This window comes from Coloeus monedula, assembly GCF_965178545.1.
Source record: "Coloeus monedula genome assembly, chromosome: 4".
NCBI classification, from domain to species: domain Eukaryota; kingdom Metazoa; phylum Chordata; class Aves; order Passeriformes; family Corvidae; genus Coloeus; species Coloeus monedula.
This window is the reverse complement of record NC_138784.1, coordinates 62,955,130-62,967,356: the sequence shown is the minus strand read 5'-3', so window position 1 is coordinate 62,967,356 and position 12,227 is coordinate 62,955,130. Positions and strand designations below refer to the sequence as shown.

Here is a 12,227-nt window from a genome sequence, read left to right as displayed (position 1 = left end):
CTGTAAAATAGGCATGGCCTTCAAGGTCAAGTCTGCCTGCAGCCCAGGCCATGAGCAGCTCTCCAGCTACAATGGACAGAAAGCAAGGGGTGGGGAGCCAGTATTTCTGAACTCTCCTCCCTGCCCCATGCTGCTGACAAAGCACTGGAGGCAACCAATGTCACTGAGTCATGAACTCTCTTCTGGGGGACCTCTTCAAAGGCCACTGCCTCTGGGAAGATGGAGAAGCCATGGAGAGAGGCTGGAGCTACACTCCAGGAACACCCCAGTAGCAGAATGACCCCTGCCACAGTGCAGGGTCCTCACCCCAGCTGGCTGTTGTTGGGTGCTCCCCAGGCTGTAAGTTCAGGTCATTCAGGTGACCTCTTGTGTGCCCTATGGCTCTGAAGTATTTCCACAGCCTCCTCTCTGCTATGTTCCCATAGAGGGTCTTACTCTATATTGTAATGCTTTTGTGACTGCATTGTTTTAAATTATTTTATATGGTACAAGGCAGCTCAAGGAACCCTTCTTGCGATTGACATTTCACCACACTTCACCATTTGTTACACACATTAATGTGGAATTAAAGTAAATATTTTTGCATATTGGTGTTACCTTTTTGCAGGCAATAAGAACAATCATTTCATCTTTTCACCAAGTGCTGGCTCCAACACATCTCGTCTGATTCTCGCATCAAAGTTTGACTATGAGAGTGGGCTTGATACAAACTGGATTTACAGTCTGCGCGTCCACATAACAGATGACAATTTAGTATCTGCCAGGGACAAAAGTACACACTCAATTAAAACTGGAACAGTGACTTTAAGCATCAGAGTTATCCCAAACCCAACTACTGTCACTACCACTACAGTAAGTTCACTAAAACTTTTGTCCAGTTCTGCATTTCTTTTATGGACTAATCTCCACAGGAGTGGAAAAAAGAGGATAGATGTATGCAAAAGGAAAGCAAAAACCTAGAGTACATCTAGTCCTGGGAGGTTCTGAGCCCTGTGCTCTTATGATGAAGCCAGAGATGGTTGATGCTTAGTGATGAAGGATTAGTCCCAGGTACAGCATCATAACGTGTTTTGTATTTCAGTTTCTAAAACAAAAAGGGCAGGAAGCCAAAGGACCGGGCATGCTGCCATTACCATGCAACTGGAAAGTTAAAGATTTTGGCAGCTTTATTAATAAGAAAAGAGCAGGGATTAACCTTTGTCTGGAACCTTAAAATTACCTCATGCATTTTGCACTACCTCTTTTTTTATTCATAGCTATTCACTCCCCCAGCTGCCTTGCAGTTCTTTGTGCTTCTTTATCATTGGAGCACATTAATCTGTGCCTACCAAAGTTGAAACAGACAACAACAAGAAGAAATCCTCATCACTTGAAAGGGTCCTTTTCCCATCCCTGAGGTCACTGTCGTGTAAAACTTCGAGCAGCATGTCAAGAACTGACGCAGTTGTGCACAGCCTCAGAGTGTCACTGAGTTTTCAGCGGGTTTCAGACAGCAAATCCAGAGGAGTGGGATGGGTCTTTCCTGAGCTCCCTGCCCATATGGTGGTCCATAGCTGAGCTGAGGAAGCCTGCACAGCTTTTGGCAGCCCGAGTGGGATCTAACCTTGCACAGCCTGTGGAGGTGTGGGCCTGTGTTCCAGCAATAGAATTCACTTCTCTGCACAGCCATCCCAGTTGAGCTCTGGCTTACCAGTTTAATTTTGAAGCTGATTTCCATCAGGCTGGTGCATGATGTGAAGAGAGCTTGCTTTTGTCTTGCCTGTAGATGTAACACAGCCTCAGGGTACCGACCACTCTGTCCCTATCCTTGTAGCAATCACCCCTTCAGGCCTGGCTGCACCATCTTCCATCACCCAGAGTCCATCCATTCCCTGCCTGCCTGCAGATGGCATTTCCCTTTTCTCTCTTGCATGCAGGAATGAAAATATGAGTTTCCAAGTGAAGTAGTAAAAGACCCTTTTGCAGTAAAATGGTCTGGATCTTCTAGAGGCTACTGGTAACTGAGCCAGAACCAAAGAATCCTGCTAACGGCACATGCAAGTCTGGTTGCTTTGCTATGAAAATGCTTAGATCCAAATTTTCAGACTGATTAATAACCCTGTTATTATCTAATGCTCTTTTGGGAAGGAATAAATGATTTTTTCACTGCCTTCTACTCCCCCTACTTGATGTGGAAATGAAAAGTTAAGCTGAATAAACTTATTCTGTATTTCTTTCCCATGCTTTACCACAAATACAAACAGTCTCAACCACATACCACAGCATTAAATCTGTCTCCCTAGAGATATCAGCCTTCCACTTTCAGGCTATTTTCCAGAAGAACACTTCCATTAGAGCAAGTTCTCCCATCACTACCCTTTACATGTGTTCAGTGCAGCGACTCAATGAGTCAGATACTGGAAAGCTGGTAGTGTAGAAAAGAAACCCCGTCACAAAAAGTCACTTGTGACTTTAGTCCAAATGAGAACAAAGTGGTGGTGGTGGTGACATTATTTGAGAGTTTCTCTAAGCATTGGATGTATCTTTTTTTGACAAGACTAAGTAGGTTATTTCAAAATTAAACTAGAAAGAAAATAGATAGCCTGCTCAGTTTCATACTCATTGTTATTACAAACGTCTTACAGAAAATTACATAAAAACTTCAGTAGGTGATCAAAACTAATAGTACCACACTAGGTAATGAACCAGGTAGAGCAAATGAGTAATGTCTGAAATGTGTGAGGATAGTTTCATGATGGGACCTTAATGAATGGGTTGCTAGCACCAAGTGATATGCCAGCTCAGAGATGTGTCTCCTGACACTCAGGAAGATGTGGGAGATTGCAACTGCTCAGGAAGTGCGCTTTTCCTTTCTGGAACAAGTGACTGGGTAAAAAAGAAGGAGTTTCATTTCTTTTTATACAATAACCCAGTTCCTTAGGGTTCAACTCTTACAAAGCAGACTGGATGACCACTGCTGTGAAGATGACCTACTTCCAGTTTTGCCTTAGATAACAAGAAAACATTATCTCAGTAATGGTAGTATTCCCTGAACTTGCCCACCCTCCAACAGTGTGCTTACAGGCTGCCTCTCAGGCTTTTAAACTTCTCCATGACGTGCTTGTGTTAATATAAGATATTGAAACATGATCTGGAACCTCCCCTTTGCCTTGTGGGTGGGCTCCATTTCACCTGCCTTTGGTTGCCCCAGGAGCTCAGTGGTCCACCCCAGCCATCTGAGCTGCCTTGGCAGTCAGCAGGCAGGCACATAGGATGAATCACTGTCTCCCTCCATCTCCTTCTGCCCATCATCTGCAGAGCCCCAGGGCAAGCTCGGGCCGGGTGCGTCAGTGCAGAAGTTCAGCCAGATGAAAGGTGCTGTTGGTGTCGGTACGCAGCCTTGAGGAACTCTTCCTGTCTTGTTTTAAAAGCCTGGCTTCACTGTTGTGACAAAAAGGGAAAACCTCTACTCTCCGTCGGCGTGGTACGTGCCGTTCGTCATCACCCTCGGCAGTTTGCTGCTCCTCGGGCTGCTGGGCTACCTGGGGCTCCTGCTGCTGACGCGGCTCCGCACCCGCTGCCCTCCGGCAGGGAGAGCGCCTCTGTGAGTCCTCTTGCGTGTCACCCTGGGGAAGTCCCCAGCAGCACCTGGCAATGACAGAAATGGCTCAGGCCTTTCAGCCATGATGATATCGATGATTTAAATCTTTTATAGCGGTATGCCCTGTGCTGCAGTAAATGCTAATACAAGCTACAGTGATATTTGTGTTAATGTTATGAAATCCAGGAAATGTGTCCATGGCATTTTTTTCATGGTTTAGTAACATTAACGTTAGCAGAAGGTGGAAGTGGAATTAGTAATTATGACCTCTAAAGGCAACTATGCTCGTGAGCCTCAGTCAGAGCCTGTGCCAGACTCTGCTGACCACAAATATTTTGGTTTGTATTTGACTCCCACTCCAAGGGAGCTCCTATCTAGGTAGTTACTGGATGCATTTTCCTCCCTCTCAGCTACAGATCCCAGTGTTCCTTGCAAATACTGGTTCTCATGCCAGATTTGTTGTTCTGGCAAAACTTCTGCTGATTTCCGGGAGTTTTACCCAAGCCAGTTACAAGGCTCTGGCCCATAAAGCTTCACAGTACCTCTAAGCGTTCATGCTTGGCAAAAGGCATGGAAGCACCTGGGATCAGCTCTGAGTCACTGTGGGAAGCGCAGAGATCCCTGCTTGCTGCCTTCTCAGTGGGCTGGAACCTGGCTGCCTCTAAATTGACTTTGTTCTTCACAAAACAAAGATAAGCAGTCCTTTAACTGGCTGGAATTAAAAAAAAAAAAAGGGATTTCTAGAAGTATTCTCAGGATCTGGACAACAATTTAGAAGTTAGATTAAATGTAAAGAGGTACTATATGACTGTGACTATAGTTCAAATCGTGTGTGCAAAGCATTTACCAGCTTGTAAAAAAAAATGACAAATGCATCTAAGATACTGCTATTATTTTTTAATTGGGGAAATGATTTATTGGAAGCTGGGCTCTCCCATTAAAAAGCAATTTCTATGTTTTCAAAAACATTTACAACCTTTCAAATATTTTAAAAGGTATTCTCTGAGCACATCAGATCTGAAAAATTGACCTTCCTCCAAGAATGGAAAAAATGACAATATCTGAAAATATATTTTCCCAGCTTACATAAACCCATTATGCTATCATCAATAAGACTTTATTATTTTAATAGCATTCCTTCTTGAAGGACTGTTAGAGCAATGCTCAGGGCTGTTTTCTTGTTTGAGAGCAGCATTAAATGATACAGGCTTTCTGTGAAAGCAAAACCAGAAACCAAACAAATCAAGCAAATCCCAGAATTTGAGGAAACACATCCTTCTTGCCAAGTGAAAGAGAACAAAAACTATGATTTTTTTGTGTAGGCAAAACTATGACATTTGTTAACTACACTCTTAATCTTCTTTTCATTACAGGATAAACGCTCCAGGTGTGTACCTCTTTTCTATATTTTAATGCTTCAAAACAAGACCTTGTTTTTGATTCAGTGTAAAATATGTAAATTAATTTCTAGATAAAAAATTGACACAGTAGAAGGGTACTGAGATTAGATAATCCTGGCCAATTATGTGAGGCCTGACAAAGTGATTTCATGGCCCTTTTAGTCTTCAAATCTATCAGCTATTAGGCAAAACCCAGATTCAGAATACCCAGTCTGGTATTCTGGCACAGATGCTAAAGAATTACTGTATTTTTCACACACAATTTATACGCTGTTAAAAAATAATCTCATCCCTCTATAGCACCTTCAAAAGTCCTCTCCACTCTAATTCCATGTTCTCTGATCCCTTCATTTGCTCCCTTGACACCATTACTTCATGTACATAAAGATTTATTTTGAAGTATTGGTCCTTTTAAAGGGGTTGTATAACTTAGCAGGGAGATAAATTTCACATGGAAAAGCATGTTTTTTTTAAGGAGTCTTGCTCCTTTTAGTCCCATTACGTTTCTGATAGAGAGCATTGCTCGTATGGGCTCAGTAGGACCTTGGTTTTGTAATTCCCCCTTTCCTCAGTCAGTGTCTCCCAACTGGAAAAAACACAGGACTAACAAACCCCACAAAATTAACTGTTCTCTTGGTTGCCCAATTTGAGACATTTCAGTGTTGGCTGGTTTCCAAAAAATGATTCTTTTTGCTTTCTGAAAAACTGGTTCCCAGATGCTGGGCAGCAAAGGCCATACAGAACAGGTTTCCCATCAATGCTCAGGTTGAGATCCACATGCAGCACCTCAGAGTTTTGCACACCTGGCCACAAAGCACATTTGTGGTCAGCCACAGTTCTCCAAAGAAAGGCCATTAAACAAATTGGCAAGGAGTGAGCAAGAAGAAATCATAGCAAGTAGTTGGGTATCATCCACAAATCCGTGCTGTCGAGATGCCCATGGCACTGGTGCTGTGTTTGTTTGCATGTGGGATGAGTTAATAGTGTGGCAAATTGACACACAACCAAACTGTTCTTCAATCCGAGTTTTACTTGACTGAAAATGCAGCTCTTCCATGTTTTGTCTCCAAGCTGATATTTGACACAAGCTTTGCAACTACAAACGTTCATGGAAAACAATAATCTACATTTCTTGTTCAGATATTCCCAAAGGTGAATTTCTGTATTTGTTTGTATTATTTAGAAATGGAAACCTGTTTAATAAACCACTGTTATTCATTCATTACTGACTTTTCAAGGCTAGACTTTTGATTAGTCACTGGCAACTGTGGATTGTCACTCAGCATTTGAAAAGAAGTAAGGCTCATTTAAGATGTCTCAGCATTTGAGTAGCAAGAATGTCTATTTCTTTGAGGATATCTTGGCTTTAGTGTCTATAGTCATCATCAGAAAATTCTGGTTATTAATAATGTGCATTTTCCTTTCTGTAGAAAAGAAGAAGCCTAAGAAAGAAGTGGTTGTGGTAAGTACTGCTGGCCTCAAAACAAACCCCAGTTTTGCCAGCCTCATCATGCAATACGATCATAGGACCCTTTCTATGAAAGGTGTCTGTTTTCCAGAGAATATAAAAATGATAGACAAGGAAAAAAGGATTGCCCTCAAGTGCAAAACATTTCATTGTCCCAACTGGCCTCTGTGTTTGGAAACAACATGGGGTGTGAGGGGTGCTCACCTGCCCTGGGGCCCCTTTGCTTCCAAGTGCCAAAATGCTGTACTTGGGAGGTCAGGCAGGCTGTGCCCACAACAGGGACAGGGAGACTCGCTGCAGAGGTGGGATGACAAGTGCCCCAGCTTCACTGATGGCAGTGGTGCACTGCTGAGATACCACTGACCTGTGCAGCCAACTCTGACCCACCTGAGTGCAACCAGTAAGGTATGCCAGCATACCCAAACTGTAAAGAGTTTGGCCTTGATAAGCTGTTTGCAGCAAAACATCATAGATGTTTCCACTGTTGGAGATGTTTCTTTGCTCCTGGATCTTGGGGCTCCTTGCTTTTCATAGACATTATTGCACAAAGGCTGTCATGCTCTCAGGCATGTGGTGTGATTCCTGGAGTGGTCCTTTGCAGGTCCAGCAGCTGGACTTTGATGATCCTTGTGGGTCCCTTCCAACTCAGGATATTCTGTGAATCTATGCAAGGCACTTTGATTAGTGAACTCCCTCCCCCCAAGTTTTTCAGAGAGGGGATTCCCAAGCCCACTCTGGGTGGAGGATATTACCCCACCAAATATTACCGCAGGCCTGGGCCCTAGGGTGTATCACCGTGTCCCGCAGCCATAGGGAGGAGGAGGAGAGAAGATCCAGCAGGCAGGAATTGTGCAGCAAGATTGATTTATTTAATTATTTTACAAACTCTTTTGTAGACTTTTTTCTTCATAGTCTAATTGGACAAAGGATCAGCCACCCCTTGGGGTGATTGGCTAAAATCCTAAAACATCCATTGTCAAAATATTTTTCTACTGTACCATAAACAAGACTTTTCAAGGTTGCAGGTGTTTGGCTGTTTACAGAACTCAGCTACCTCTTCTGTGAGAGAGAAAAGTCTCTCACGGACTTAGAAAATAGCAAGAAAATCCTTGCTAGCAGCATTTTTGTATCTACAGGAGGAGACCCTCTTGTGGCTACACACGTGGAGGCATTTAGCATGTCTTATTAATTCTCCTTTGAACATCTAGTGGAGAAACCCTACACCACAAATGGCCCTTGTTGCCAGTTTAGATTAAACCCATCCTAAAGGAATGCAATATACAAGTCATACAAATCTACCTCCATTCACGTAGGTCACCATTTTCAAGTCACTGCTCCTCCTTCTGACTTGACGAATTCACAGGTTTCATTTCACATTTTGTGTTTCTTCACAGACAATGACAAAACTAAACACTGTCTTTGATGGAGAAGCCATAGACCCAGGTAATAAAAAGCAATTAACAGGGAATATGAATATTAGGCTGGAAACAAACTGGATTAGTTGATTTAAATATGGTTCAACATTGGCTTTTCATATTTCAGGTTAGCTGTTTCCAAGGAATGGGAGCTATATCTCACAGATAGTGAGAATCAAGACAGTGCCTTAGTAGCATTCATAATGGTAGAAACTTATGGTCCTTGAAAGCACACATCTGATGGTCAGACTGTTCACTACTCCTCTGCTAAACTGGCATATATGGATGTGGTATAGGAAGGTGGGAGAGGAGGAGGAATTTGCTGCAAGTCTCTTGTTCTGGTGCTGTCATACGTGGTCTCACTCTTCTCATGTCTGGGAAATAGCCAGGAGGTTAATGTCACTGCAGAAGTAGTGCCTTCGTCTCCTAAACCTTTCCCTGGATGCAGGGTGGGTGGGTGGGTGAGTTACTGGCTCCTGCACAAACCTCTTCCCTTGCAGCAACAGTGCATTGCTGCTGTTTATCCAAGACTCAGGCATCGCTTGTTGGGGAGAAAAGGGAAGGCCATCAGCTGGCAACAGCTACTGATTGTGTCACCAGGCTCCAGCTGTGCTGACTCTGAGCATATCTGATTAACCAGCTGGGAAAAGCGAAAATAAGGCAAAAGCTACAAACCTCAGGATGATCTGGGAGGTGTGTGCTTATCCAGCTCCCCAGGTGACAGCCACTGCTCTGCAGCAGAGCTCATTGCAGGAAAAATATTTTTGTTTTCCTAAGGGTTGATCTGGCTTACCTCTTTGCCCTGAAACACAGCCCCTGCCTGAGCCCCTTAGTTTGATGCTTGGCCTGGAATTAGGGTGCCCAGCCCTGTCCCTAATGGCTGATGGCCCCAGCATAAAGATGGGGAGCTGGTAAAATGTGACAATCAGTCAAAATAGGTTTTTAACAAATAGATCTGAAAATAGGTCTAAAACAATAGGTCTAGAAATCACCCAGAAGGCAGGCTTGTTTCAAGGCTTGGATTCATCTGGCCAATTTCCACCCAAGTGCCTGTAACTTGTGTTTCTTATTAGCTGGCTCAGGGCTGTTGGACGCCTTGAGCTAATGGGAAACACTAGGCATGGAGACTGAAGCACAGTTTGGGCAAACAAGTGGGACCCTACTGTGCAATTAAGCCCATCCACAAGGCTGCTCAAGGCCAGTTTGATCCAGGTCCAAGCTCACCTGCTATTTATAGAGATCTGGAGGAATGGGCTCCAAAATCCCTGCTTTTTCCCTGAGTAACTGCATTTGTAACATACTAAAAATGGATAGTCTCTAGGCTACTGCAAGAGCTGCTTTACAGTGCTCTTGCAGGATAGTTGGGGCTCCCTTTCTCAACAAATCTGACCATACTGGACTTAAGGATGTCTGAGCCCATCCAAACTGTCATGCAGAGCCACAGCATTCGTGTCGTGCCTGACACAAGCATTAAGCTGCAACACAGCTCTGTGGGGGCAGCAGGGAAATGTGTGCTCCCCACTCCTCCCCTCTCTTCTCCACAGCTCATCCCAAACCCTAGAGGATCAAAGGTTGCTTGTTTGGAAATGAGATTTAATAATTCCCAGGACATCATCGGTTGAATATGATTAAGAGGGATGGTCAGAAGCTGTTTCCTGATCTGGGCTGCTTTAACATGTCTGCCTTGTAAGCAGTCAGAAAAAAATAACATGTAAAGAGATCCAGTTTCATCTTGAGTTGCTCAAATTGTGTTAATGCGTCATAAATCATTAATTCTGATACAAACTGCAACATGTAGTAACACGTAGCCACTGTTTCTTTCCAAGCCTTAGTGGTCTTTTGTTTGTCTCCTATTACTAATGTTTACAGAAAGTGCCATTATAGCTCCTGATTCTCTGTTTAGCAAGATACAGTGCTTTAGACTGTGAGGCAATCACACAGGACACACAGCAATTTTTCGACTTATCTCTAGTAGCAATGAACTGAAGGAGAAGATATATTTGCTTTTAATGTGCAAGTAGAAATTAGCCATAAACCCTCAATAGAGACAGAAATCTTTCTGACAAGCAAAGGTAGACATGTGTGCTAAACAACACAAATTTAACAATATTTTTTATGAATGAGAGAATATGTACTTGTACAAAACACACAGTGCTTCACTCTATTAACGGCAATGCGCATGGCAAGCCTGGAGGAAAGCATTTTGTGCAAATGGAGAAGGAATGCATGCAGCCAAGACTCACTGGATCTCCAAATCCTGGGTCAGTCCGGATGAGCTGAAGATGTATGTGGCATATTGTGCTCCTAAGCAGGTTTTACTGCCTCTGGTAGGCAACTCTACGTGACAAAATAGGCACAGACATATATAATGGTCGTGCTCAGTATGGCCAAAGATAGTCCTCACGACTATGGATGTGTTTGTTACACTGCCCATGTTAATCCTTGGTAGCTGGAACTTGGACATAGGGTGATAAGAAAGTTGAGGGGTTTTTTGAAATGGGAATGTTTTAAATATCTCTGTTCCCCGAACTGCAGAGACAATTCTTATAGCGGCAGAACAGCCAACGTCTCCTCTAAGCAGCCACTGCGACACCCAGGTCCCCATAGAAATGACGCTTTCCCTTTCAGGGCCACCTCCCCAGCTTGGCTGAATTCCAAGTGCTTCACATTTCTCAGTTCAACCCCATGCTGAGAATGGCCATGTGATTTTAACCTGTTGTCTTTTTGTTCTTGCAAGTTACTGGCAGAATGTACGAGTTCAATACACAGTCGGGGGCCCGGAGGTGGAAGAAGAGCAACGAGCCCCTTCAGCCAATGCTAGCTATGCAGGTAACATCCAGTGCCACAGACAATAGTGGCCAAGGGACAGAGAGACCAGAGGCACCAAGCAAAAAAGAGCCTTCAGAGAAGAGGAAAGAGCTGACTGCAGCAACAAAACCGGCTGCCAAGCCCTCAGCATGGCAATCAGAAACACCAGGCCAGGCTGGGCTGAGATTGCAAAAGCAGAAAGAGGAGTCTGAGGACAGGGGATTATCTTCACCAGCCCCTTAAGGCAGGAGCTGACTTCATCTCCCAAAATGAACTCTGCTTTGCTGTTAAGCCAGAGTGCATGAGACTCCAAGGTGCCTCCCAACTGACCCCTGATTTGAACAGCCAAATAGTCAGATGAGATTTTTCGCTCTATCTCAGCTGTAAAACAAAAGGTGGCCATAAGGTGTGCAAACCGGACCCAAAGGCAGGATGAATCTGGATGTACCTTTGGCAGGTGCATGTAAGAGCAGGAGAGAAGAAGAGGAAACAAAGCAGAGTCATAGACAGAAGCATTCAGTGCCCACTGCCTCCTCCAGTGGTAGTTTTCCCCTAGAAGAGTTCTGCACCTCCAGCAGACATGGTCACATCCTCTGAGCGCCTTTGGGAATGGCAGCATACACAGATGTGCTTTCTCACCAGTGAATGAGATCTCCTGTCCCTGCTGAGCAACCAAATGAGTGAAAAGCACATCAGGGTAGAAATGTTTGCTGGTAAAAGCTGAAAATATTTTCTTTTCATTCAGTATTTTATTTCAGCCCTTTCTTGCCCTCCCATCTTGCTGTAGGAAAGACCATGGCTTGAAAGCAGTTCTGGAGTAGAGAAAACCCACAGCTTCTTGTGGTATCTCAGGCTGTCATGTCAACACTTTCAGCTTATTTATCTTTTGTAACACTAGCAGCATTCAATATCTTCACCTTTGATATTTCCTCTGGCACATTTAATGCTTTACAGAATCAAGTGGAACATATTCAAAAGAATAATGACAGTAAATACACGGGGTGAAATAATCTTTTCTGAGTGTGAGCATGTATAATGTAAGTTCTGTCTAAGAATCTCATATAAAATAAGCAAACCTGACCAGCTTTTATAAAATTATTTTAATCTGAAGAAAAACAATTATAAACGATGACTTAATACTCCATGTCTTGCCTTGTTTTCTTTCCTGATTGCAAAAAAGTTTTTTGACAATGAGGGACTGTTATCAGTTGGCAAAAGAAAATCTTGGTTTAAGTTGGGCAGGGGTGGTCCATGAAGATTTTATTCAGTCTCTCACATACATTGTTTTTTGTCATACAACGAAGGACTTGGATGGAGAAATCCACAGTAATTTCACCAAGGATCCTACACTTCAAAAAAGCACCCATCATGGTGCTGTGGCTCTTTGCTGTACTCCAAAGGAGTGTCTTGACTCAGGAGCAACTTCCCTAACAAACACAAATGATCTTGAGTCCAATTTCATTGCGCAGTCAGAAACCCAGCGTGTAATGAACACCACAATGATACAGATAGGAAAGAGTGATTTACACTCTCTGAGCACGTTATCAGTTTAGTGT

General features: G+C 43.5%; 1 protein-coding gene across 1 annotated transcript in view; it reads left to right on the top strand.

Moving 5' to 3' along the window:
- CDHR3 (cadherin related family member 3) overlaps positions 1-10,914 on the top strand; it is a gene marked incomplete at both ends in the record, with an annotated part of 34,585 nt that extends 23,671 nt beyond the window's left edge. Inside the window, 6 exons of the mRNA XM_082280368.1 lie at positions 608-852; positions 3,411-3,583; positions 4,954-4,967; positions 6,411-6,442; positions 7,843-7,891; positions 10,601-10,914. Coding sequence (XP_082136494.1) covers positions 608-852; positions 3,411-3,583; positions 4,954-4,967; positions 6,411-6,442; positions 7,843-7,891; positions 10,601-10,914 — 827 coding nt within the window. The remainder of the gene's footprint in view (positions 1-607; positions 853-3,410; positions 3,584-4,953; positions 4,968-6,410; positions 6,443-7,842; positions 7,892-10,600) is intronic.
- Positions 10,915-12,227: the final 1,313 nt, after the last annotated feature.